Source organism: Centroberyx gerrardi, chromosome 5, assembly GCF_048128805.1.
Source record: "Centroberyx gerrardi isolate f3 chromosome 5, fCenGer3.hap1.cur.20231027, whole genome shotgun sequence".
Taxonomy (NCBI): Eukaryota; Metazoa; Chordata; class Actinopteri; order Beryciformes; family Berycidae; genus Centroberyx; species Centroberyx gerrardi.
The window spans coordinates 27,228,854-27,256,615 of record NC_136001.1 but is presented as its reverse complement, the minus strand read 5'-3'; the positions used below and the strand labels follow the sequence as shown (position 1 = coordinate 27,256,615).

General features: G+C 41.5%; 2 protein-coding genes across 3 annotated transcripts; both read right to left on the bottom strand.

Annotated features, from left to right (window-relative positions):
- Positions 1–167: 167 nt before the first annotated feature.
- Positions 168–16,558, bottom strand: dcaf12 (DDB1 and CUL4 associated factor 12). 2 transcript variants are annotated; one of them, XM_071918812.2, is made up of 9 exons: positions 16,118–16,558; positions 10,100–10,390; positions 8,385–8,660; positions 5,606–5,681; positions 5,139–5,332; positions 4,903–4,968; positions 4,372–4,534; positions 2,728–2,906; positions 168–2,392 (listed from the first exon to the last, which is right to left on the bottom strand). In XM_071918812.2, the coding sequence occupies exons 1-9, from the start codon at positions 16,175–16,177 to the stop codon at positions 2,234–2,236; spliced, it is 1,464 nt and encodes a 487-aa protein (XP_071774913.1). In that variant the 5' UTR covers positions 16,178–16,558; the 3' UTR covers positions 168–2,233. The 2 variants fall into 2 exon arrangements, with proteins under 2 accessions (XP_071774913.1, XP_071774914.1); XM_071918813.2 differs by having other exon boundaries at positions 5,606–5,666.
- Positions 16,559–19,326: 2,768 nt separating this feature from the next.
- Positions 19,327–25,617, bottom strand: ubap1 (ubiquitin associated protein 1). The gene is made up of 7 exons (XM_071918804.2): positions 25,473–25,617; positions 23,481–23,529; positions 23,148–23,272; positions 21,922–22,758; positions 21,624–21,782; positions 20,896–20,997; positions 19,327–20,596 (listed from the first exon to the last, which is right to left on the bottom strand). The coding sequence occupies exons 2-7, from the start codon at positions 23,518–23,520 to the stop codon at positions 20,456–20,458; spliced, it is 1,404 nt and encodes a 467-aa protein (XP_071774905.1). The 5' UTR covers positions 23,521–23,529; positions 25,473–25,617; the 3' UTR covers positions 19,327–20,455.
- Between the last annotated feature and the right edge of the window lie 2,145 nt (positions 25,618–27,762).

Below are 27,762 nucleotides of genomic sequence, written 5' to 3'. Positions count from 1 at the left end.
GTACAGGCTGATAAACCAGTGTGAGAGGAACATTTCTGACAAACTAGTAAGGGTGGCTGGACATGACTAATGGCAACATGTTGCAGATAGACATCCTTATTCATGAGGTCATCTCGCAAGTACATAAATGATGCTGTGCATGAAGAAAGCCTGGAGAAATATTACATCAATATACGTTTTATTTTTATTATTTACTTTCTTTTTAAAGATTTAATAGGTTGGTTTTTCAGATGTTGATATCATACAATATCCTCAGATTCAGTCATTTGTAAAAACATTCATGAGGTGTGTATAAAAAAAGAGGGCATCACCAAGTAAAGACAGGTCAGTCCACACACTTCCTCAGACATATACATAAAAATGTATGCATTTGTCCCTATGCATTTTACACATACATATACATACACATTTATATATAAAATACACTTTAAAAGTGTTAGTTATTTGTTCAACTTGTGGTCGTTATTGGGGATTCTCTTTTCAATCTAGTATTATCATGAAAACTGTGGAGAAAAGTTCCATGTAGAAAAGCAAAACTATGATCGCCTGCGGCAGTCTTTCACAGAAAGACTTGAGGAAGGCAAAACGTAACTCAAGTCTACCCTGCCTCTGCCAAACAAGGAAAAGAGCACAATCACTCATTCCTTGATACAAAAAGAGGAAAAATGTTTTACAACCAACAATGACAACAAATGTCTGTGCCTGCAGCAGCATCCAACTCCAGGGCAGAGTCCAAAAAGTCTTGTTAGTTCTCCTTGCATCCTACTTAAAATGGCGGAGAAGATCAAAGTGTGAGGTACCTCAGATCTTCTCCCCCAATTCCTTCAGAGAAGAGGTCAAAGAATTACAAAGACTTTGGGGATTCAACCCAGTACTCAAAGGCCCCATTGTCTGTTAGTTCTCATCTTTGATGACTTGCTACCAAACTTAAAAATCTTGGAACCCCTGTGGTAATGTTACAGGTAGTCTGTCGACATCTGAACTGAGTCTCTGCCTGAGCTAAGAACCACTGCCCATGGACAAATCTGCTGAAAGCAGTCTGGTCGAAGAGAACAGGAACGTAAAACACAGGGCAAACAAACAATATATCTTTCAGCAAAGTGGAGTTAAATACCCCTGACCAATTGAATTAGGGTGACAAGAAAGAGGGGAAAATAAATAATAACAATAAAGCTAATAGGAATAATATCAGCAGGGGTAAGTTTGTCAAATCACACAGTCAGAATCAAAAAATAAAATAAGCATTTGTTGGGATTATTCATAGCAGAATAACTACATTGCATTTAGCAATCTTAAATTGTTACTCCTTTACATCATCTCAGTGAGAAAAATATGAACACACTGTCGCCTTGTGATTGGGTAGGCTATCCTCATCACTTCACTTCTGACTGGAGAAAACAGAAGTTCTTAACAAGTGTTCTTCATGACCATCGTGGCACAGGACGGCCCGTTCCAACCAGTGAACATCCTCTGTCAAATTTCTTTCCAGGAGTCAAACAGCACTCCCGTTCAGTCCTTCAAAGTTAATTGTCTCTTCAATCCTTCTCTCTTTCTCTCTCCCTCCCTTTATTGCCGTCCATTTCGGTGAGAGAATAGAACAGAGCACAGAACATGTTCAGAACAGAAAAGAGTATAAACCAAGCTTGAAGAGGAACTGTTGGGAGAGAATTCCAAACGTTTACACAAAGACACTGTGTCAAATATCACAGATGAAACCAGCGGAAACGCCTTCCTTACATACAAAAAACAAGCCAACAAAAACAAGAGTATAGTCCAATCCCTGTGGGCTGTGTGTAAATGTTTTAAATGATGAAAAATGTATAACTTTATTCTTCATATTTTTCGCAACTCTCTTCTGAGTTCCTCAGTGGCAGACTTTGCAGCTCTTTAAAATTCACTGGTTAATCGTTTATACATCTATACAAAAAACTGAACAGCTCAGGTGGGGGAAACAAAGGACTAAATGGAGGAAAGGTGTAGTGTAATGGTGGATACAAAGAACAAGATACACAACACTGATAGTCAAAGCTGTGATGCGGTGGGGGCAAGATCATGCTCCTGAGTCCAAGAGTGAGCAAAAGGCGACCGGAGAGACAAATTGATAAGCAAGAGAGACACCAAAGAAGGTGATGTCAATAGACCTGAAGAGGGAGCGGGATGGAGGGCCTGGGTAAGTAAAAGAGCAGGAGGAGGAGGATGATGTAGTGATAGAGAGATGGAGGAGAGGAAGAGGCTAGCTCCAGAGTCCTGCGTAGTTGCCATGCAGGCCAGAACAGAGCGGTCCGCCGGCTACGAACAGCTTGGTGCCGGAGTCGTCATAGCAGTGGGTGTACACCGCGTTGGGGAAGGAGTGGATGTCCGAGAAGTAACTCCTCCACGTCTCGTCGTGATTCTGAAGGCGGCACAGAGAGTTGGAGGGCAGGAAAGGGAGATTGAGGGAGGGGAGAGAGGGAAGGGAAAGGATGGAAAGAGCAAAGAAAAGGAACAGAGGACATTTGAACATTAACTCATGTGTAACACTGTAAAATGATTCTGTACACATCTCCTATCTGCTTTTCTTAAAAGAACTATCAACAGGCTTCAATAAACCTGACAGGAAAAACAAAAGCTACTTATGACTGAGTGAGTCATTCCACAGCTACAGTGGTGAGTTATTTATGCAAACTCATTTAAAAAAGGAAAAAGCTCACTGAATAATATGGAGACTACAAAAGCGTTTATGCGTACCAGCCAGCCCTTCCCTGTAGTGAGCTTGAGGATGCCCTCTCCTGGGCGTTGCCGGTACCCGCCGGCTGGATTCAAGGGGTTCTCCAGGAATCTCTGGGCCCGGATGTCGTAGAAGAGGAGGGAGCCTTGGCCCGTGCCCACTGTCACGATGTGTTCATAGAAACTCACGGAGCGGATCCCTGCACACAGAAATACAGAGGCTATGGATGTCTAAAGGGTAGATTACTTAAAGGTTAACTTCAAAAAGTGCACCTCTGCGTCCCTTGCTTGTCCCTTCTAACTAAAAAGCTGCTTCCTTTGTGAGTTTTTAGAGTTTGCAATGCGTCTTCAATCGGCATATAGGAGCTACATCAACAGAAATAAAGTTTCGTACGTGGATCCAACTGGGACGCACAAGCAAAACAAAAATGCAGCAGGCAGCTCAGACAGTAACATTATCAAAATGGATTGTCAGGACACTCATGGATGGGGAACGAGTGACACAAATTATTAACTTTGAATGTTAAAGGATGTAAATTTACAAGAGGAAGTGACGTACATGACAATCTGGTAAGGGGAAGAGAAATCCGAAAGAGGGGGACTAATGAGGGACTAATGATTACTGTGCACAGTGGTCGTTTTTCACACGGATGTCGTTGCCAAAACTGAGGCCTGAGGCTAATGGGCCTAATTATTGCCAATCACCCCTACGGCTGAGAAATACAGACCGAATCTTCATAAGCCTAATATGTGGCTCTGTAGTCTCTGAGTTTTTTTGGTTGTGTTAACTTATTGAGGGCGAGACGGTCCTCTTATTCCCTTATTTTCTTTAGCCCACAAGTGTGTCACATCACCATCTATGTACCTGCAGTGTGTGAATGAAACAGCATGCGTGCCACAACCAATTCTGATATAAAGGCCTACTGAAGGTTTGCATGATTGCAGTCGGATCTGATGAGCGGATTGTCAATAGGATAATCCAGCACTTCCTAGAGAATTGCATTTTCAACCAGATTGGCGCTGGTTGGTTTATTCTTAAACAATTAGGTGTTTATATGAGGTCCTGCCATTGGGAAAAAGTCTGAAATAGTCAGATTAATATGATTATTTAACAGGAGAGGCCTCAGTCAGAAGACCTGTCAGAAGACAGAATTATGGCACATGGATCGTGATCGTTATTGATGATAACGACACCGACATTTGGTCCATGAGGGAGTTGAAGGAGTCACGCATTTACACTGTATGGCTGATGTCAGGAACATCAAAGTTAAACCAACAGTGGATAGGACGTGTAGCAAGACTTCGAATTTGGTCAAAATTATTCTTCAAATTATTTATTTAACGTAGCATAGCATAAGCAGTTATAAGATTACATTTTTCTTTTTACAGCCTATATAATCTGATAAGAGAATTGATTACGGTGGGCGATGCCCAATCTGTGAGGGCTCAGAGCACATAACGTAGAAGTTAGGTTTGATCAATATTAAATAAATTTTTTGTATTTATATAAATTAAACATGGAGATGTAGCTGGCAATATTTTTAATTTCACTGACTAGTCACATGTACCTTTCCTCAGCTAGCCCTTTGAGTGCAGTAGTTTAGTGAGGCTGGCTGCCCCGCATGCGTGCCGTTAGCTCCTTTTAGAAGATTATAGAGTACTCACCGCTACCTCTCTCTCTGGAGTTGACTGACTTGATGTTGTGTGTGGGCTGCCGTGGATCCAGGAAGGAGACGTGGGCCTGGGAGCCCACGGCATACACCGACCAGTCCTGTCCGTACGCCAGACACACATTCTCTTTGCAGTGAGGCAGCTTGGTGGACAGTAGCTGGAGGGAAACAACACAGCATGTTAAATGGGGAACTAAGTAAGGTTTTTACTGGCCCATGGCACAAAATGAGTAATCTGCGGGGTTGCTGATCAATACCAATGACTCAACGATTACTTGGCCAGGTGCTGAGATTGCTGGCTTTCAAAACGCACAATCAGGACTCTCTCCATTTTGGAACAAAAGCTCCCGACCCATTGTAATTTCATTTTCTCTAATCAGTAAAGTATACAGATGTATACTTTACTTTTCATTTGCTCGTTTTTTACTCTTCAGGATTATTTGGTGATGAAATTTGTCTTAAATTCTATTTGAGCTTTTTAATTTTATGGGATGATTGTTCAATCAAAAAATATAATGTGATCTACCTTGCACAAGTTGTGCTCAGCCTTCCAGAGGTGGAAATAGCCATCCAAGGAGACAGCACCCAGCTCCTGAAAAGGAAAAACAATATGAATAAGACAGACAGAAATGATTTAACCTAAGGCTGGCAACCAATGACTGACGACTTTTAAGAAATATTTTGTACTGTAACACGAAGAAGCTAGAGGTGGATGTTGGCATGGAGGGTGTAGTCTACTGCAGAGGTAACAGAGAACCTTACCTTGTGGTTGTTGTTGAAGGCCAGAGCGCGGACCTTACAGTTGTATGGGTTGGTGTACTCCTTGGGGATGTCCTTCAGGGCTCGGTGGGAGATGTGCGAGTAGCAGGGTACTGCCTCCTCACTCTGACTGCGCTCAGCCTGGCTCAGAACCTCCTCGGTCACCTCCCACAGGCCCATAGAGCCGTCCCTAGACCCTGGGAATTAACACACAAGAAACATAACTAGATCAGTGTCTAGACAATTATGCATATTCTGTCTGGATGCAATAGAGACAGTAAACACAGGTTTGGATCAGGGTGTGTTGTGCATGAACGCTGACTTAGACTAAGGAAACTCGTGGGAAGAATGGGACTCATGCGGGCACGTATCCAATGACCAAATCCCCTTTGGCGCTACATATGCATTACAGGCTACAGGCTCAGACAGCGAGGTTCATTCATACAGCTTTGATCCTACAGTCAACTCACCAGACACAGCCATGCTGTCGCTGATCCATGCTATGGAGAAGATCCAGTCATTGTGGCCATCCTGAAAAACAAATGACTACAATGTGAAAGCAGAACACGATTGACTAATCTTGCACAAATATGTGGCAGTGCTCTCAACTTTGACATACTGCGCCAGGACTGGGTGATAGACAAAATTAATATCACAATAATCATAAATAATTATATTTCAATAAATATATAACAATATATACTAACATATTCAAAATCACATATTAATTAATAAAAAATATGTTGATCATATTAAACTGCATGGTAATATAAATCATTCTTATTTGGGTTTGTTGACCAGGAAAGCAGCTAATTTCAGGATAGGTTTGACACAAAATAACAAGTAAATGTTCATAAAAAGCTATTTACCATAAAACTTCAATTAAAAGCCGAGTCCCAATTAAACGCAGAGTCCCTTTTACTGGCCGGGTGTGGCTACAGGATTTGACAAATAAAGGCCGGTCTCAATTAGAAGCTGGATGCCACTGACGCTGCGAAGGAGTTTTTTGTTTTTTTTACTTGCATTAAACGTCAGTCACATTTGCTGATCGCCATGGCGGCACAGAGAAAAAAGTACGACCTGAAATTCAAGCTGTCAGTTGTCAAATTTGCTGAACAAAACTCAGGAGAAGCAGCAGCAAGACATTTCTCCGTTGAAAAGTACAACCTCTTGCTGCCATAAACTTTTTTCGGCTTTCATACTAGGCGAGGCTACTGGTATTTTGATACGGGGCTCTCTCTCTCTCGATTCGTAATTGAAATGTTATTCGATAGCCTAATTTTTATACAAGTGCACAATTTGATAGTATTCACCATCTTTGCTGAGCAAGAGTTTTGTGCGAAAGGAATTAAAAGCCTGTCCCATATAGACGCCTGTCCCAAATATAGGCCGGTTGAGTTCAGTGTTTGAAGCAAATAAAAGCCCGGGCTATTAATTGAAGTTTTACGGTACATACAGCACACATGTAAAATGATTGGGAGAAATGTAAAATAGTAGACCGAAGTAAATGGGCTATAACCAGTATTTTCCTTTAAAAGTTAATACTGATAAAATTTGTTATAGTCTACAACGTAGACAATTAGTTGGTTTGGGGATAAATATAACATGAACAACATGAAGTAGCTGACTGGTGACACTAGCTAATGTTATGAATAGGTGAACCATATGATGTGAGCAGGTTTTAGCTTTAATATCATGTAACCTTTAATCCAGTTGTTGTAGCCAAATTTGACCAATAACTTTATCATATTCTATCTGTATTAACATAATCATGAATATCTGTATTAACATAATCATGAAAATTCAACACTATAAAACTCTGTGTAATCATCCAGATCTTGAGTTCCTTGGCTCCCAACCTGCAGATTGAATAAACCTGTCAAACTGCCACTCTCTAATCCTGAGTTTTCTTCCACAACACCCTGGAATAGACAGTGGGACTGCAGCACAGTCCACCTACACTGGTTAACAAAACTGGCGCCAGGAGCAAAATATGGAACCATTTAATTCACAGAGCCGACAAAGACAGACACCCAACCGACACATCATAAAACTCCTGTGCAAAGGTTGCAACAAAGCTGTACAAGTGTGGTAACACATTGTTTGATGTTTTTTTTCTTCTCTGCTGTGGTATAATATTATTGAATTTTTAGAAATTAAATTTCAAACTGCTATTAGGGCTGCAGTGATTAACAGATGTCACCATTAACCGCACTTTAAAACCATAAGCATTTTAGGAGCTACAGTATCTCTGTCTGCGGTTCTATGCTCTTTGAATGCAGCCTGACGTTCGCACAAGATTGCGCCTGTCAAAACTTTCCACGAGAGTGAGTCACATTGTTTGTGTGTTTGTGTGGGGGCTACATTAGCTAACAGAGGGGAGACGACATCCCAGCCTTAAATCCACCAAAAAGCTCCTTAAATCAGGGCATTAAAGGGCATTTTGGATACCATAAAAATGACCAGGGGGATGTTGAAGACTGATAACCAATCTGCAAAACATGCTGACAAAAAGTAGCTGCTAAGGGGTCAAACACATCTAACCTGCTACAGCATCTGCGAGATCACCATCCATCCTTGCATGATCAAGACAAGGTAATAAATGAAAGTTGAAACGTGTTTAGCTTGGTGGTAAGTTGCTTAACAAAATGTAAAGGTTGTAAGGGATTAAATATAAAATTGTTGCTTTCAATCAGAAAAGCAGTGGCGAGTTAAGAGTTGGGCTTTCAATAAAAAGTATGCCAAGGTCAAAGATGCAAGAGCGGGAGTATTGCAGCGCCCGTCAATTATTTTTCGTATTCCATCGTTTCTTCTCATTAATTTGTCTTCCAGTCGTTGCGGGGCTGTCTGTGTGGGTCCTGTGAAGTTGTTTGATGTGATCATTTACATCCTGTTTGTTCATTTCCATCTGTATTAATTGAGCGGATTCCAACTAAAGACTAACCTATTACACTAAGTGCAATCCATTATTTTTTGTTTTCAAAAGGCAGCTACTGTGAATTCTAAAAGGCCAAAACATTTTTAAATGTGTTTTCAATAGAGTACATGTTTTAGTTTTCGCAGGACCAAAAGATAAGTTGTGAAAAATATAATAAAACCTTTAATTATGAAGTGCTAGAGAGGGACTAAAACTGGGGGTACCTTCAACCTTTAAAAGAACCAAAAGATAAAGCTAGTTGTGGCTAGTGTTTCGACAAGGAAACGCCATGACTAGATGTCAGTAAACTCAAAAAGAGCCAAACCACTTACATCTCCAACACAGACAGGGTCCAGTGTGGGCAGCCGGTAGACGGCCAAGCTGTTGGGGTTGTCCCCTCCGGTGGCCAGCAGTGTTCTGGAGGGGTTGAGCTCAATGGCGTGGATCCCACAGCCCTGCTGGTCCAGCCTGGAGCGAGAGCCCCCTGTGGGGTGGAAATGTCCTCCCACCACTGCACCCACCACCCCAGAGCCTCCGCTGCGACACTCCCTGTCCTTCAGCATGGGGATGCGTGTTATCTGTCCCGTCAGGACATCGGCTACAAAAAGCTGTGGGTACAGAAAGGAGAGACATCTTGTTAGATTAACAAGTTCAGCCCAGATCTTTGTGTAAAATTTGTGTAGAAATTTAAAAAAGGTGAAATATTGACATGATTAAAAAGTATAAACACCTGTCATCTGTCAGAATGCTTTATCCATAGTCACACCATTATTATAATATATTTTTTTAAGTACTACTGATCCCCAAAGGGCAAATTCACTTTTTGCTTGCCCCCTTCCAATGCACCAGATTACAGGGACAGACATAAATCAGTGGCCCCTGGAGTTGGCAGGGGGCAACTCATGCAATGCAATTTCAATGTATAATTTTACTAGGCTCACAAGCCAGACAAGTCTTGCGAGTTGATCACACTACAAGACATGTGCCAGACATGTCCCTCCCCAATAGGAGGCTAGGAATAAGACGGGTTCGACCACAAAGTGGACGGTCCAGTCACAGAAACTGAACCTAACCTTGTGATTTCAATGACACCAGCGATTGCACACGGCGCACAGTGCCTACGTCATTGTTCTGACTGGTTTGAGCATTTAGCACATGAAAAGCAGCAATGCCGCCAAGTGGAATCGCTCTCAGGGAGATGGACTCCAGACGTGTCAGCTCCAAAACCGGAAAGGATGCATGAAATACTACTTCCACTTTTGTTTGGCTCCAGACAGTTTGTCTGTTAATATCTACATAACCCCATGAAAACCCAGTGGTATATAGTGCCTCAGAGGCTATGCAGGTATCTAGTAATAAATGTGAAGATAGAGGCTAGGAGGTATTCTTGATTTGTCATTTGTATGTCACTCACTGAAAACTACAGGATCTGCTAGTGGTGGGAGTCTTCAGGGACAATTCAGTTCAATTTGATCCATAAAGCTGTGATTCCCAGTGTATCACGATTTTAAGCACAGAGCTTTGTGATTTTTATTTTTCCACTACTTGGCCACATAATAAAAATAATAAAAACTCATTGTAGAGAATCTTACCAATTTTAACAAATAAAGAGGCCTAATAGAAATGTAAAGGTGTGTGTTGCTGTGGTGCTGCAATGAAAGAAGGCTATGATGCATCCCATCCTTCCCAGTAGTGGTGACACAGTGGATCGCTGCCTTAAAAGCTGACATTGTTATTGAAGTAAACTACTGCCTGATGGATAACTTGCATGCTGAATTTACCAATGGCTCCTGATGATTCATCAAAGGTTTGATTCGATTCTTTAAATTTTGCACATCAATGCAGAATCACAAAAGGTAGAATCGCCCCCACCCCTAGAATCTACAAAGGTTTTGTTTACAGCAATTTGCATTAAGTGATTGGGATGTTCTTGTCTGCAGAAAAATTCAGTGGGTGATTGTATTCTGATAAGTGTTGGCTTGGGGGTACCTGAGAAAAACTCACAAATACATCCAGGTTAGTAACAACTTGTTCACATCAATCTCACCGTGTTGCACTTGGTCCCACACACCACCTGCCGGTGGTTGAGCCATTGTGAGGCAAACACCTTGTTGAGTCGCCCCAGAGAGAACTCCCTCTCTTTGAGGATGCCAGGGAGCCGGCCTGCTGCAAAGCCCCGCAGGCTCCTCTGGAGTCGCAACTCATGCTGCTGTTGAGGTCTGAACTCTCGCCCCCGGAGGGCACATACCACCGAGCGCCGACTGCACCACCACTGCTGGGCGTGACGCGATGAAGAAGAAACACGGCTCCGCTTCTGTGCCGTCTGACACCAGCCCAGCTGGGGAAACAGAAGAGGAAAAAAGTTAAGGTCATAAAGCTTTTCCTATGGGAAAACAGTAGGAGTTTTGGCAAGTAGAGGAATACATATTTCACAGTCAATCAATATGTCTTTCATACAAAATGTGAAGAAAAAAACGTAGCCTATGAATAGATTAGCATTATGAATGATAGCCTATCATGTCAAAGACAGCACTGAAATCTTGTGGAATATTGACTTCATTCACTAGATGGGTATAATCCAATAAACAAGGCTGAATGGTTGCATTTTAAGGATTGAAAACTACAAAGCAGTGGCATTCCTTACTATGCCTGGATAACAAACTGTAGCAATAAAGAGTCTATAGAAAATTCATGACAAAGCATGATAAAATGACCAAAACTACCAAAACAAAATAGTAGAATGCACACCCAAAGAGGTGCAGACATTTGGCAATAATTAACTATAGAAAAATAATTAGTTGTACACTCCTCATCACATTTGCTCTAACATTTATTTTACACACCAACATATGCTACAGTGCTTTCATCAGGGTGAAGGTATTTTAGGGTTGCTGTTTTTTTTACAAAACTGACAATTTTGTAACAGGCACTGAGCCATACATGTCACACATGCCCTCCCCCTTAGGAAGTATTGTCACTGATTATACGGCTTCAACAGAAAAATCTGTTTAAAAACAAAGGTTGAAACCTAATGTATGTCATTAATATACAACTGTTTTACGATGGTTTCCATGTTTCACAATATGTTAATTCACCCGAGGTTGACATGACCATGAAGCCTATTATCCCCCTCTTGTAACAAACCTCAATTTAAAAAAAATCCTTAAATCATTCTGTCTAATCATATCAAATCTTTTCCTTCTTTCAATATTCTTGACCCCCTTCACTATGACAGTGGCTCTGTGCTGAGCCATGCCCATCCCCCGGGGGACTGTAGTCATTACTCATAGCTCACTGACCCAGATTCAAGAGGCCAACTGGGTCACAGGAGTATTGGAGCATACACACACACACACACACCTTCACAGACACTTTATCAGGCTGGGTCGATACATTCCCTGTGCACATGCACAATAGCATTGATAAAGCATCTATCTCAAGCAGGCCAGTATTACTGGCTGGCTATAATGGAGATGCCGACTACAGCTGATGGATGGCACAGAGTAAAGGATAAAGGAACACACTGCAACATCATAGGTCAGGAACACACATACACACACTAGGGCTGGGCGATAGGGACAAAATTAATATCACAGTAATTATAAGAAATTATTTAGTTATATGAAATGGGATGCATAATCAATCAGGTACCTGGGTATCGGCTTGTCTAAAGATATCTCAAAATTATTCGACCTTAAAGACGAGATGAAATGAAAAATGCCTTTTTAACCCTTTTAGATCACATCCCCGGTCATACTGTGCACCTATTTAACAATATATGCCAAAAAAAATACCAAAAATCAATTTCATTGTATTCTTATATCAAAATTCAATCATGTTTTCTTCCTGTAAAACAAAATATGCCGTGTGCTTACGTAAGCATGCCCGTAACTAATTTCAACCAATAATATCATGACATCCACCCATCAATCAATCTTCAACTTTTAGCGCACAGAGCTAAGAGGCTAAGATTCATTAGTTAGCTAGCTAGCAACAGCACGGTACTTCGGTGTGTCTTCGGGTGTTATGACACACCCACTTTTCAACGTTCAAATCAAATTCCTCCCAACGTTATGTCCCGCCTGTCTTTCCTGTTTCACTCGGAAATACGTCACGATACGGAAGTTAGATACTCTCGAAATGCCGTTTCATCTCGACTTTAATTATGGCCCATTAAATGCAAAGATAAAGTCAGACATACTAAGATGGAATGTTATTCCTTTTTTGAGTTTGAGTTCCAGAGTAGAGTCGATTAAAATGAACATTCTGCCACGAATGCTATATCTTTTTCAGACTCTTCCAGTGAAGATACCGACCAAGCAGTTTATGGAATGGAACAGGTTGATATCCAGATACTTATGGCAAGGGAAAAAACCCAGGATCAGGTATAAAACTTTACAACTAAGAAAGGAATGTGGTGGCATGGGTCTCCCCTGCTTACAAGAATACTACTATGCAGCACAGTTAAGGCCATTAATTTGCTTGTGTACACCAGCATACTCCGCAAGATGGAAAGAAATTGAAAGTGCAATGATAGAAGGGATACCTATAGCAGCGACGACAGCAGATACTGAATTACAAAATAAGATGGTAAACAAGGATGACCCTTGGATTAATATATTATTGAAAACCTGGTGGGAGACAGTCAAATTATGTGGATTAGGTGATTCATTTAAACTGTTACGGTGGTGTGCCTACGATACGGAATTTGTTCCAAATAGATCTGATGATAGATTTCAAAAATGGATCACAAAAGACCTTATTAATTACTAATAACCTTACTAATTATTATACATTTGTTCACAAGGGTGCATTCCAGAGCTTTGAATCCTTACAGAAAAAACATGGTCTGGAATAAAATGATTTCTATAGATACCTCCAAGTTCGGCATTATTTCAACCAGAACCTGGGTGTAGCTTTAGAAACAGGAGACAGGAATCATGAAAATATTCTTGTCAATATCCAAATCCACAACATGTAATAAGATTATCTCCAGAATGTATAATGGCATTCTCCAGTCCAAGTCTGAGAATACACTGTATATAAAAGAGAAATGGGAGAAGGAGGGAAATTTTAATATTTCAGTGGAGGGCTGGAGAAGAATATGCCAAGCACAATGGAATTCAACTAGTTCAACTACATGGCGAGAATTCTGTTGGAAAAACGTTGTAAGGTTTTTTTATTACGCCCTTGCAAAAACGACATCAGGGAAGTGGTGGTAGGTGTTGGAGACTATGTGGGATAAATGACGCCAATCACTTCCATATTTTCTGGAATTGCCAGGTTATTGTGCCTTATTGGCAGGAAATTCATAAACATATTAATAATGTCTTTGGAGTCAACATTCCTTTTAGATGTGATACTGTATACATGGGTGACATCTCATTTGAAGAGTGGAATGTCAATGATAAAAAACTGGTACAAATACTTCTGGCAGCAAGCAAAAAGGCTCTTACGAGGAAGTGGCTAAAATCAGAACCACCCACCATTGATGAATGGATAGAAATAATACATTAAATATATATTATGGAAAGGATGTCATTTTCCCTCAAAGTCCAAAAAGGATTTTTTTTCCGGATTTGGACCAAGTGGACTGAGTACATTAAACCTATAAGGTCAGACTTTAGCTGACTTGATAGAATAAATTAGTGAGAATATAATGCGATTTATATTATTTTATTACATCTAACAGCTCGCTCTTTATTCATTTTCTCTTTTTTTCCCCCTTCAACCCTTCGTAGTATCTAAGGTGAAAGCTTCCCATGTTCAACTGTAAATAATTAAAGCTAATGTTATAAAAGACAACCTCTGGAAGAGCTAGGCTGTAAAATGGTTATCAAACGTACTGCAACATTTTTTGTTTTAAATGTGCATAATGCTATGAGAATCTACTTGCAGTAATACTGATACTATGTAAAAAGATGAATGTGAAATGAATGCTTTTCCAAAAGAAAAAAGAAAAAAGAAAAAAAAAAGAAATTATCTTGTTATCAATAAATAATATCTGCCAACATATGCAAAATCACATGTTTAATAATCAAATTGATGATCAATACATTGAACTGCATGATAATATAAAGTATGATAAAACTCTTCCTTTTCAAATAATATCCTCTAATTTGTTTCAGATCTCGTTTGCTTTTTATCATTAATTTAGACAACACATCATCATCACAAAAGAAATGCTTATTGTCAAAATGTTAAAATCTTATATTTTATGAATCCTTGTAAACCACACATTGAAGACCTCACCAGTTGGATTACTTTTCAACAAGTGACCGTTATAAAGTTGCTAACAGAATGTTGAGAATGTCTGCAGAGGGGTGCAGAGACATTCAGGGGTCCATGAAGAGGTCCGAGGGCATTCACTGCCAGATGAAGTACACCCCAATGGCTGTGTGCGCGTGTATGTGTCTCTCTCTATTGGGGCATGCTTGGCATGAAAAATCTCAAATGCGGTGTGGGGAAGGCATGGGTGTCTGCATTAGATCTGTTACTATGATAAGGAAGTTTCAACTAGGTCCTTCTTCTTAGGGCTACTATTTTGGTGTCAACATTTCAAACTCTTGGGCAGGACATGAAGACAAATCCAACATGTATGACACTGATGGCGCTAGGGCCAAAACGATTGTCTGGCAACTTCCCCTGAATGATTCATTAAAATGTATACAAAATATCCCATGAGTGCAGACCTCCTACTCCTACTTTTAATTTTCAGTTTTTTGGTCAACGCACCAGTTCTGAGTGCAGGTGACTCAGTTATCTTAAATCAAACAAGTAACCATCTTGATGTGCCAAATGCTTTAGAAAATATGGAAAAGATGACTGACATCCAAAGAGTACATTTTCAGGTTTAGCACTTGTTGCACTAACAAAAAATGAAGCTCCTTTGAATGCTTGATAGACAACAGCAAATGAGTCCACAACCTTCTTACCATCAATATAAATATTACTTTTGATTTTGCATTGGCTAGCTTTGGATGAGTTGCTCATATTCATAAAAAACGATATGACAGTCGTGGGCCGGATGAGTAACACTCACAGTATTCTTATGCCCTGGAAGGACAACAATGGAGCTGGCAGCTCGTTTTACTTGTTTTGTTTACTTGATGTCTTTGTTAATATGATGGGATTGTTTCATTGCTACAGGGGAATGACGGTGGACGGACATTAGGCTTGGGCCAAGCTATACCTTTACATTACCATCATAGAGTTCCATAGATCCTACAATATTTGTACAATAACATGTTTTTATAGAATGCCATTCAGTTTCAAGTTAAAAGTCAAGGTATGTAACATTAGAAGGTACCGCTAAGTCATGTGGTATATAGCTTAGCTACTGAAATAACTGAAATAGTAAGCACCCGTAGTGTCAAAAAATTGGGCCCGATAATGATATGAATTTACTGCATCATGCTATAATGAAAAATATTTGTTGCATGTCAGTTCAGCACAGGTCCATGTCATTAACTTAGACGCGTTTACGAGGCTAGTATTTCCAGATGCCGATCTAGGGTTAGTGAAGATGTAGGTTAGCTAGCTAACATTTTAGTTAGCGTTACACCTAGCAACCCTGTTAAGATGGCTGTAAGACAACTTCAGTTCGAATGATGATCAATGCTAATCTAACGCTAGATGGTGACACCTGGTGAACCTGGCCGATCAAATGATTTGATGATGGCAATTTTGTTATCCGTTTCGAGTAAGGTTATATGACCGTGAATGCAAATGAATGATCATGCTAACAGCGTACGCCAGCTGTAACTGTCGTTCACATTGACAACTAGCTAATTAGCGTCGGCTAACGTCACACTACGTTCGCGACTACGGACTTTCAAATGCAGAGTATATTATTGTGATTGAGCGTTATGAACATTGATTAAGCTTAGTGCAAGTCTGCTTAGTGAAGTTTAGAAATCAAGCTGATAAAATGTCATCAATTTGCTGTCACTAAGCTAGCTCATGTTAGCTAAATTTGACTAGCCCGTTTACTAGTTAGCATGCTAACATATTTTGCTAGCTAACCTAGCTAATAAGACCGATGCACCCGCCGGTTTCCGCCTACCTGTTGTTGGTCCTTGGGCTCTCCTGCCTTCCTTTTCCTGCTAACTGTTTTTCTCGCCATAGTCTGACACACACAATTCCCTCACCCACATGGAGGGTAATAGTGACGCTGGATACTGGATCATATAATGGCGATTAGCTATTTTGTTCCTTGGCCCTCGTTGGCAGCGTCCGACGACGAGGAAGGGCGATCACATAAAGGGAGACGTTGACTAGTCGCTGGCTAAGGTTAACGCTAAATGGCTAACGTTAGCTTGCCTTCCGGGCTCCCAACTAAAACTACACCCGGGCCTTCTAATCGATTTGGTTTCGACAGAGGAGCTAAAACGAGAGGCTCCCTTCTCTTTCTCTATCCTTTTTGTTTTTTCTTTCAAGAGTCGCGTCAGCAACGGTGAAAACATAGAGCTGCGCGCAGCCGCACTCAAATTAAACATCAACAAAAACAAGGTCGAACGTGAACACGGGCGTAAATGCGTGCTCGTTCACATTTCCACACGTCAATTGACGTCATACCAATGAGGATTTTCTAGTAGCCACCTGCAGCCAATTCATTGGAATGTAAATTACATTCAATGAACATGCCTTGAGCTTTTTGTAATCGTCATATAGGCAAACATACATCCATCCATCTTACAGATTCACGAAAAACTGTGTGAGGCCACGTTAACTAAACAGCCTCTACGTTCACTCAGTATCATTGAATCTCTTCAAAGTTAAGCAGTGAGCGGTTTACCAAAGATGGTGCACCATCTGCACAGTAAGCACATAAGAGATGGATAAATGGATCAAGGGTGGAAATCTGAAACTGCAGAAATGACTATTCACTACAAATGATCTTCGTTCAGATCTGTTAACACTGGCATATCCATGAGAGAATTTTTGTAACCACCTGAGCTCATTTACTTTGATCTCATTGTCAAGGGAAGCTTAGGCTGGCCAAATAAGGCTTCAGTTCTGTTGTAGCAGAGTTTTTTTCTGCTGACAGGGACACGCAATTGGATGTTTCTAGTTGGCACTGACAATGCCTAGGAGGACAGTCATCTCTTTGCATTGTTCTTGTCAACTGAGCAACTAAAAAAAGCAATGCCTTTGCTGTAGAAGAGAGGAGATGAGGAGGAACAGGAGGAGAGAGAATTATACTTCCCCACCAAGTTCATGTAACACATTTGAATCTGTTGTATGACCTTAATTGCGAAGACGGCCATCTTCAAATTAAGATTAAAAAAATGTAACACTGGCAAAAATCAACAGTCACACCATTGAAAAGATGTGCACATTTAATCATGTGGAACTTCCAAATGATTCAGGAGAAAATCGAACATTTCTCAAATCACATTGTAGGAGCCTAGGAAAGAGCACTCACTCCCTTTTTAATATACCATTAAGACAGCTAAAGGTTCATCTGATCCATTAGAGACACATGTTCCAAGATGTGGTAACAGAGAAGTGGAGGTGATAAATAAACCCTATTCAGAAACACCCCTTTGCATTTGATCCCCCCAAACAACGTGAGGATCAAGTTGCATTTCATCCCCACACAACTTGAAGATCACAAAAGAAATGGGAAGGGGGCGTTCCAATCATGTATTAATGATGCAGAGTCCAGCACCTGCTATACTGCATTCACTCCAACTTGTGTGGCTTTTGATTTTCTTTGATCGTCAAGTGTCTGGTCAGGGAAGAGGGAAGAGGCAAGGGGTACCTTTAGGACACCAGCTTTGCTTTATGCATGGTTGAAAGAAACCTCACTTGAATTATGTATGAAGATAATAATACCACTTTTGTGCTTGTATGTAACAGAAGTGTGCACCTTTCTTCTTTATCACAGTGAATTAAAGGGAAAGGCCCAGGCTATGAAAAAATATAACTAGGAGAAAACCACTTCTTTGTCATTCTTTGTTATGACAACCATATGAGACCCTTAAATTGTGTGAAGTCTGGATTCTAGGCCTAACATGACACCTGGCTCTCGAAGGCCTAAGCCTGGCATGCAAGCAAACTGTCCTCACAACACGATAGAAGCTTGAAATGGTCAATATGGATTGATGTGAATGACAGATTTATGCTGATGTTTGTCGCTCAAGCAAACAATGAGATCAGTGTGTTGCTCCAGGATGTTCACAAGTTTATGGAGTGCACGCTCTCCAACCCCTCGTACAAAAGGTCTTTAAGTTATTAGGAAATCTGACCATCTTAAGATAGTCATTGGTTTCTAAGGTGTAGTTGCTTCAACCCATGCGTGATAGTGGAGGGAGGTTCAGTTCCTGCAAGCGTGTGCTGCTCTTTCTGGTGATAGTGGTATATTCTGCAAAGACACTGGGTCACAAACATTTTTTCTCTCAAACCCATTCACAAGCATCTGATTTCTGTATTGGCAGCACACTGAACCATAATCAGAATTATCAATCCTACACCCGTGCCATGTTCTTAAATACAGATCGGTTGTTAGGATGTTTACTTTCCACCTCCGGACCGCAGGGCAAGGTATTAAACCGGTTTCAAGCAGAGTGCCAGTTCTCTGAGTCACGTTTCGCCCTGTACTGAATTAACTTTAAGCCCATAATCTGGTACCATGCCTCCCACAATCCCTACCAATACCACAGAGCTCAAGATTATGGCAGTTGCTGCCATCTTTGCCCTGGGTACGACCGAGCAGACGTACCTTAATGGGACTCAAGAGATCCATTAACACACACTGGTAGACAAAATGAAGAACATGGCCATCTGTAGAACAACTAAATCCAAGTACCATCCAGGACAACACTTTTGACATCTGCAGACTGTGACCCCTTTTCAACTTTCCAATTTTGACAAAGGGAATGCCCAAAAAACACTCACTTCATATTATATGTGAGGAAAGACCTTTAAATTGTGGACAAGTCAACAAACCAAAGTCATCTCTGATTACGGCATGATAACTGAGAGAATAAATGACAGCAATCATTGAAATCGAACATCTTTTTTCCTAGTTCCCTCCACATTTCCATTGAGGCTTGAAGACCATACCTTATCTCCCAAAATTTACAGAGGCTGAAAGTGTCAGTCAACAGTCACACAATATTAAATGTCTCTATTGCACTGTAGTGTGGTTGCGAAACAACCTTCACTTAACATTTTTTACTTTTTCTCCACTGACTCTTTTCCAGTCTACAAACAGAAGCTCATGACAATCAAAAGCTTCACTGCTGTAATTTTGCGTATCATACAGAATCATATCAAACTCTTTATTTGTAAATGAACGTGTCAGAGTACTATTTTAAATAAGTCAATAATCTATTAAACGTGTGTGCGCCTGTGCAGTATTTGACACATCAGTGCCAGTGGGGTGTGTGTTGGGACATGTCTTAATATTTACTGCAGAGGAACTCCCCCCTCTCCCCCCTCCCCACCCCCCCATCTCTCCCCACTCCTTCTGCAGTCCATTCCAGTACAGGTTGAAGAACCTACTGGGACAGTAGTCATCACTTTTAAGTTTATAATTATAATGACTTTATGGATGTATTATGCAGTTCCTAAAACAGAAAGCAAAGAAGTGGAATCTCTAAAATCACATGAAACTTGCCCCCCAGAACAGATAAACAAACAAAATGAATGAGAGCAGAGAAACAATGAGTCAGAGTGTAGAACAGAACCAGGCGCCGGGCGCCAGAGCAGAGAGGGCACTTCTTGGGAGTCAGTTCTCTGTCTGGTGACGGTGCCCTTTTGGGTTTTTTTTTTTGTTTTGTTTTGTTTTTTACTTCTGATGTTAGTTGGTTCAGTCTTAAGAGAGCCTCCTCAGGGCCCCCTTTCCCCTCCACCATTTACTGGGTCTGCACTGAGCAGTGGAAGATGGCAGCTTAGTTGGCTGGGAGTGTCAGTTTTCAAACTGGTCTTTCTGGGAAGCGCCCAGAGCCTGCCGCCAGGCTCCTCCCACTTCGGTCCTGCAGCCCCGCCTGCAGTCAGCCACGCACTTCAAAGTGCAAGCCAATCAGCATGGCATCAAAACGCCACAATGCAATACTTCCAGTCTCTCCTCACCAACCCACAGAACCCATTCTTGAATCCCCTAGCAGGACCAAATCTAGAACCGGATCCCAGGACTCGTTATAAAAAAACCAACACCATCAAGTATTCTTACGCTTTGACCCCCTCCACTCTAGGCACACAGTCTTTAAGAAGTGCTGAGACATAATACGTTTTAGCACAGAGAGGGAAATATAACTGTCTCTCAGCTGTCCCTTCCACAGCCAGGGCAAGGGCAGGGCATGGTGCGACAGGGTAGGCAGAAGGAAGGGGGCTGTGTTGGGTGGTAGCGGGAGGCAAGCCCTGGGCTGGGCGCTGGTTGGCTGGTTAGTTGGGCTCAGCTGGCCGCTGCACGGGCCATCAGGTCCTCCAGCGCCTTGTCCTGGTCATTGTTGTGGACCAGCAGCACCTCCTTGATGGCCTCCCGCTCAAAGCCCATCTCACCAAACCTTGACATCAACTCAAGGAACTGCAAGGCCTGGGGAGGATGAAAAACATTGTTATAGCAATACTACGTATATAATCTATATTCTGACTTGGCTCCACAATGATATGACTTACAAAATTAAACTAATGGACTAAGAGATTACTGTTGGGGTCTCCTTATTCAGAACTTATACTAAACACTGTAATTGCCAGGTTCCCAAACAGTCATTTGACTTTTGAACGCATGAACGCAACGCATAAGCTTAAGTTGTGTGTGTTTCTCTTGTGATAAACATGTTCTTGAGATGGTCAGTCACCTTTATGTCTTGGCCAAATAATGCATGGACAAACCTTTTCCTCCGAGCACTGGTACATCTCCAGACACTCCTCCACTGCACTGGCATCAAAGCCCCGCTCACACAGACGTCCATGGACAAACAAATAATCCAGTACCTTGGACACAGAATGAGTACATGTTTACTATGTGTCTGGTTTGAACATCATATTATGTTAGCTTACAAATGGACATTATGTGAGGGAAAAACAGCAAAATATGGGGTTTCTAGCTTTATGAGAAAATGATAGAAAGTGGATAGAAATTGCCTTATGTAAATGTTCCAAGTTGCTGTCCTGGAAAGGCACAGTTCATTAATTTCCCTGGTCCTACTGCCTGTGCCTTTAGTCTTGACTTGCTGCTGCCCAACACCAGTTCGTTTAAAACCAGCATCTCACATGTATCTGACCCCAGAACGTATATAATTTTGTTATCATTTTATTCCACAACTACTACCATAGTCACCATAATCATACGGCCATGACTATACTGGTCATATGGTCATAATTATACGGCAATAGCTGTACAGATAACGGGACCTGACCTATTACCATAATTATGAGACAATGAAAAGTGTGATATTAATGCAATGCCTTTATTTTAAGGCTATATTTTTTCTGATTTTATTGCATTGTTGCTGCTCTATACACAATCAGACAGACACAAAAAGACAACAGCTTCACATCAGGCAGCAAAGGTCTTAGGATTCCAGATTTCTGCGCCCTGGGATGTGAGGTAGTCCCACCTGCTCCACATTCTGCCCTTGTCTCTGCATGGCCCGCAGGACACCTTCATAAGAATAGCCCATGCCCACAATGGTTTCCACACACTGACGCTCGCTGGGGGTCAGGCTGAGCAGGGCCCCTCCGCACGGCAGACCGACAGACCCCGACCCTGGGTTGGCCTAGGGTGAAAACACAAGTGGTGAACGGGTACAGAGATCTCTTATAACCCTCAGCTGGTTTGCATCATCGTATCCCACATGAATTAGACATAAAATGGTTTCAATCCGTTAGGAATGCAGTATGTACTCTCATGCTCACCTGTTTTGGTGCTCCATTCTTGGTGTGGCTGGGGGGTTCAGGGCCGACGATGACCTGGGTCTTGGGTAGGGCCGGCGGGCTGCCATTAGGTAGGTTCTGTCGGGGAGCGGGGACAGGTATAGGGAGCGGGCTGTACCCCACTGGGGCAGGGTCACAGTCACTAGATTCCGAGAGCTTGGGGAACGTGAGAGAGCGGATGTTACAGGGTCGATCGTCTGTGTCCAACCCCCCTCTCCCAGGATGCCCAGCTCTATCCATGTCCAGCAAGGCAACAAGCCCATTGGGTTTGTGGGCGAAGCCCGGTTTGACCGAGAGGCCGGTGTTGGTGCTGGGAGGAGAGGGGCTGTTGCCACGTGAAGCTGACCCGAGCTGGTTGGCCTCTGGCGGGGATACAGAAGGAGGAGGTTGGGGCTGTGGTTGGCTCTGGAGGATGCTCCGGAGTTCCTCCTTATCATCTAAAGTCTTGAGTTCCAGCTTGTCAAAGGGGTCCTCTTCCCGCTCAAAATCGGCCAGGTTGAGGCTGTGCAGCTGAGGAGTGCTGGGCTGAGTCTTCCTGGGGCCCAGGCTTGGGGCAGGGAGGGGGGTGAGGATAGCATTATGGCTCAGTCCCGCCAGGACAGGGTTCAGCGCTGGAGGTGGAGGGTCCTGGTCTTCTGCAGCAGGCCGGGGTCTCTTCCCTCCCCCACCATCGATGTCCTGGGCCTGGGCCAAGCGCTCCCTGCTTTCTGCCTCCTGCCTGGCTGCTGCTGCTGCCTCTTCTGCTCTGGCCTCTGCTGCCCTGGCCTCTGCCAGTTCCATCCCCCAGCGCACACTCCGCCTCTCCAGGGAGAAGTCATACTGTCGAGAACATGGTAAGAGGGAGAAGGGGAGAGACAGGCAAAGGGAGGAGGTAGGGAAAGGGAACAAATGCCAAAAAGTAACATGTTTAATGAGTGTGACAGCCACTTGACAGCCACTTGACAAAAAAAATTTTACAACTCTAGATGAAAAGATGAAAAGTCATAACAAAACTTGGACAATGTTCAACAGAATAAATTGATGTTTAGTCAATGTAATATCTCTTGGTATATTCATATTAAGTAGTTACTGAAACATTAAAGCTATTCCAAGTTTTTGAACAGGCATGCCAGTACCTGGCATCTACTGAAATGACGTATCCCTAACCAACGTATACCCAATCATGGGCTCATGCTGAGGTCACCTTTCCATCTATTCACCAGACTAACCTGCATGTCAGCCAGCACAGAGCCACAGTCTGGCAGGCAGAAGCCAACGGGCAGCCCCACTTTGGCCGGGCAGCGGAATTTTTCGTTGACCTTAAAGGGAACATCATCAAGGTAGCTGATGGGTCCTGGAGGAAAATGAAAAAACACGAGGTGAGGGTACATTAGGGTACTTTGTAACATTGTGTCAGCAAGTGTTATGAAAATAAACTTTTCAAGTCATGCACTAACCCCTACTGAAACCATAGGTACCAGCAAACCTTGAACCATCACTTCACTCAAAGTCAACATCACAGTGTAGTCAATGAGAAAGGGAAGTAAAAGACAAGCCCTCACCATTGTTGTGTGCATCTGATCCAGACTTCCTCGCAGCCATTTAGAGACTCTGAAAACAAACATATAATCTTTAATAAACCATAACTCCTGTTAATTCAAAGAATAAGCTAATGTTAGTGACAATTGAGCATTGTATTAATGCTTATGACCATTGAGCTATGTATTAAGGAAAACAAGATCCCTCTACTAGTGGTTGCTTTACTAGTCCATGTTCCCAGACCTAATTTCAATAAGAAGTGCTAAAGGAGGGATAAAGTTTTTTCATTGAGAGCGAGAGAGAGTTGAGAATAAAGCAAACTACATGTCTTAAAAAACCCACCCTATGATGCAACAGAATGAAAACAGCCCAAGGTGGAATTCTGTAGTCTGACCACAGGGCAAGAGCCTATTTAATTTTGATGTGCAGTTTTGTCTGACATGGCAGCTTCTGACATCATGTCTCCCTCTGAGCTCGAAAACTGGTCCAAATCAGTGGTGATATTCTCTGTCTCAGTCAACACATAAAGGCTGTATTTATCTGCATGGCTACAGAGCAGTCTAAATCAAAGCATAAGAGCAATGATACTTTATCGCCATATACAAGAGAGCATCGCAAATTGCCCTTTCTGATGTAGTTCTTCTCTATGCCATTAGCTTTGTACATTCCACTAATTTGCATCTCAAGTCACATAATATGTTTATTTGGTCACGCCGTGCCACAATGCCTGGCATTATCAACACAGAGAAGCCACTGTTTCCCCTTCCACTGAAGACTGTTTTGGTCTGCTATGTGCCTGTGTAGTCCCATGTTCAATGGGAAAAGTTTCTGCTGTGACTGATTTGTCTCATATGAGCCACTTGACCTGCAAGGAGCTGAAATGGTAGCCTAAATAGGTGGTGAATAGTTTACAGTAGTTCATTTATTATGAAGACAATTATATTTGTTTGCCTTGGGCTCATATGTGTAGCTGGGTACCCTACAAATACTGCTTCATTTAGCCCCTCAGTCTACTGCTGTTGAGTAAATGAGATTATAAGCAATACACAGTGGTCCGTGATACAATGGTTTGCTGAATATTTCCAGTTTATCCCATAAAAAGTCATAGTCTCTCCAAGGAATTAACCAACACGCAACAAACTTTTGTAACTTCAAACATACGACATGGAAAAAAATCTTAACCTAGCGGCAAATACTTGTACTACACTAATTTATGAACTTTAAAAATCCAAGAGTTGGGATTTTAGTGACCGGTTTACCTGCACTTTGACTTTGATGGTGATTATTAATACATTGAACTGATAAGGTGAGGCTGGGTGCCACACTAGTTTGTGCAATGGGCCTAATTTAGCAGAATCTTATTTGCTAGTTTGCCAATAGTAGTTAACGTTACATAACAATCCGCCGCCACCACCAGCGACTGTCTGATACAGTAGTATCGAATATTACAGCCAACATTAATATAACAAGCCCAGCAACAGCGGTAGGAACAGCTTAACTGCTGCTAACTAATTTTACTTACGTTATGTAGAGGATCACAACACACTTATCCGTCCGGAAGGGTAAAATATCTAACTAAAAGACTAAGAACTGGCAACTTTAAAAGACACGTAGCATCGCTAGCGGCCGCAGCGTAGCAAGCTAAATCAATTAGTTAGCTAGTATTTGATAAGTTCTGTTGTCTAATCAGCAACAAGCTAAGCTACAACTGCCTTACATGATACAGCTAATTAGCATTGATGCAGCAGTAGGTTAGCTAGGAAGCCAATGTTGGGCTGGATATTAGTTGGTGATATTAGATCAATGTCTAATTAATTAAACTGTCCACCGATGACCACCATTAGCGGCCGGCTAAGGTTTTAGGAAAAAAGATAACGTCCATGCTAATAGCTTAGCTTCGCGGCTGGCCTGGCTGTATGTGGCTGGATAGGATAGACTGTTGTGGCTCGCTGTCTCCCTGCTGCCACCGCCCCTTGAAAAAACTGACCAAACACCTTAACAAAGACTTCTCTTACCTGTATCTGCTCCGTCTTCTTCTTTCAAAATCCTAATGATGTCTTGTCGAGATGACACTTTGGTTCAAATTGTTCTCCGACTGAGTTTTATTTATATTGAAATCTCTTTCCTGCTTCATCGTGGGACGCCATCTTGATTTGTCAACCTCCCTTTCTCGGGTTCCTGTCTGACGTCACCCTCAATTAAATGACGACAGAACATCAGAAAACTACCTACTGCTGTATGAGTCAACTGCGTTGTAAGGTGGTATTCAATAAGAAGAGTTTGACAATTCCTTCATTTAGGCTACTCAAATGTTCTTGAGAGGCATTGACAGGAAAAACCAATGACATTTATTTATTCAGTCCTCTTCAATCACCAATATAAACTTTGCTTCCCTAAACAATAACAGTTTACACTCTTTTACAAATCAATGTGGTATCTATTCCACATTTAGTACACTTGTGTATTATATTTCTCACAGTAATAGAGTAAGATCTATACTGTAATAGCTGGTCCAGAGCTATTGCATAGAGCCCTCATATGTCTCAGACAGACCCATATGAACTACCAGTAGAAACGTAGTACCCAAGCCTAGTTCAGGTCATCTAGCTGTTCAAAGTTGATTCAGAATGACTTGCAGCATTTTCACCCTGGGCCTGGCATCTGGATATTTCCTACTTTCAGCAGATTTCTAAAAGATCCTCACATTATAGATGTATGGCTGTTGCAGCTGAATGTAGCAGTGCAGTGATTATTAATTCTTGTTGACCTTATAAAAACACAACCAAGTTAATAAAGTCACTCCTCTCCCACTCCTCTTCCACAACAATGAAGCAGTGGATGAGAAAGAGAATACTGCTGCTAACAGACCAACTTGTCTGTGTTGGCTGACTAGTTTGGGGAAACACACATTTATCTTTACTTTTATTATGTTGTTTTTCACATAGTTGTCCTGAAATGTAACAAATGTGAGTTACCCCGAACATCAATGTGTTGAAAATGACACATCCTGTTCAAAAGTACACAAAATGTTGTGAGGTATTTGTCTGCTAATCAGCGCTAATACTGTATGGCATTGTCTGCAAAACTGTTAAACAGAAACATTCAATGTTACCACAACAGATCAGGGCAAGATGTAATAGCCCAGCTGATATTCGTTTATGAACACATAGTTAAAGGGCCCCAGATAGTGATAGTTCTGTTATATCTATTTTACTGTAGATCAATTGTTAAGTAGTATTTCCCTTATTGGAGTTTGCATGTAATCTCAGACCCCATGGTAAGACAAGACATTTCCCTCTGCATAGTGACTTGGTGTCCGAGGTATGGTGGCCTGGAGGCTTAGAGGAATGTCTCTGTTTGGGACATAGTGAAGTGTTCTCTTATATTTGGTTGAGGCATTTTTACTTGAAAGGCCCTCTAGCTGCCATACTCACATCATCAAGCGGACTAGGCTACTCTTGTTGCAATAGAGTCACCACTGTATTGCAAAACACCATTATTTACTTCACAGTGAGTACAATAAGGGACACTTAATGATGCAATCAAGTAATCAGATTATGATGAAGTCTAATCAATTCAGATGAGCCACTCATGCTTACACTGTTATCATGATTAATTCTGACAAACTTAGGTGACTACAGCAAATGTGAAATATGAATCCCCTTTTCCATAAACTCTACACCTCAAAGAAAAGTACTATTACAGTGACAATTCCGGATATATGCTATTTTTGATCTCATCACCCGTTATTATGAAATATAGCTAGACATATCTAACAATTAGTAAAATCAACAACGCATGTTAGGCATACTTTGCAACTCCAAAGACCATAAGGGTCATATGACAATAAGCCTAGTATCTCTGATCATTTCAAGATAATTCATTCATTATAATTAAAGTCAAGGCAAGCCAGCCAGAAAATAAAACATATGATTTTTTAGCCTAGTCGCACAAATGCACTAAAAACACTGGAAAACAGAGAGGGTAGAAAATCAAACTGTGCGACTGAAACAAAAACTACAACGTAAAAACGGTCAACCTAAAAGAGAAAGAGAAGGAGAAAATAATCACGATGACAACGAATAACATAACTATTATGACATTTTCCTTCTTGTTGATCTTAAACTTGATCACAATGGAAATAAATAGCGATTGTGTGTATGTGTACGTTTAAAAAGAGAGAAAGATGGAATTGATATCTGTGTGTTTTAAGGTATACTTGTAATAACTTTACTGTTATAATTATGTGAAATAAACAATTATTGCGACGTTACAAGGAAGAACTAATTGCCTCGGCTGGTTACG

What these genes read in the sequence shown, in the direction of transcription:
- ubap1 (XM_071918804.2), bottom strand. Translation starts at nt 23,520, where the DNA reads ATGGCTGCGAGGAAGTCTGGATCAGATGCACACAACAATG. An exon ending in CTGTGCTGGCTGACATGCAG is followed by an intron (nt 22,759 to 23,147) that starts GTTAGTCTGGTG and finishes TGTTCTCGACAG; the next exon opens with TATGACTTCTCCCTGGAGAG. An exon ending in AGAATGGAGCACCAAAACAG is followed by an intron (nt 21,783 to 21,921) that starts GTGAGCATGAGA and finishes TTTTCACCCTAG; the next exon opens with GCCAACCCAGGGTCGGGGTC.
- dcaf12 (XM_071918812.2), bottom strand. Translation starts at nt 16,177, where the DNA reads ATGGCGAGAAAAACAGTTAGCAGGAAAAGGAAGGCAGGAGAGCCCAAG. An exon ending in AGCCCAAGGACCAACAACAG is followed by an intron (nt 10,391 to 16,117) that starts GTAGGCGGAAAC and finishes CTGTTTCCCCAG; the next exon opens with CTGGGCTGGTGTCAGACGGC. An exon ending in CTACAGGGAAGGGCTGGCTG is followed by an intron (nt 2,393 to 2,727) that starts GTACGCATAAAC and finishes TGCCGCCTTCAG; the next exon opens with AATCACGACGAGACGTGGAG.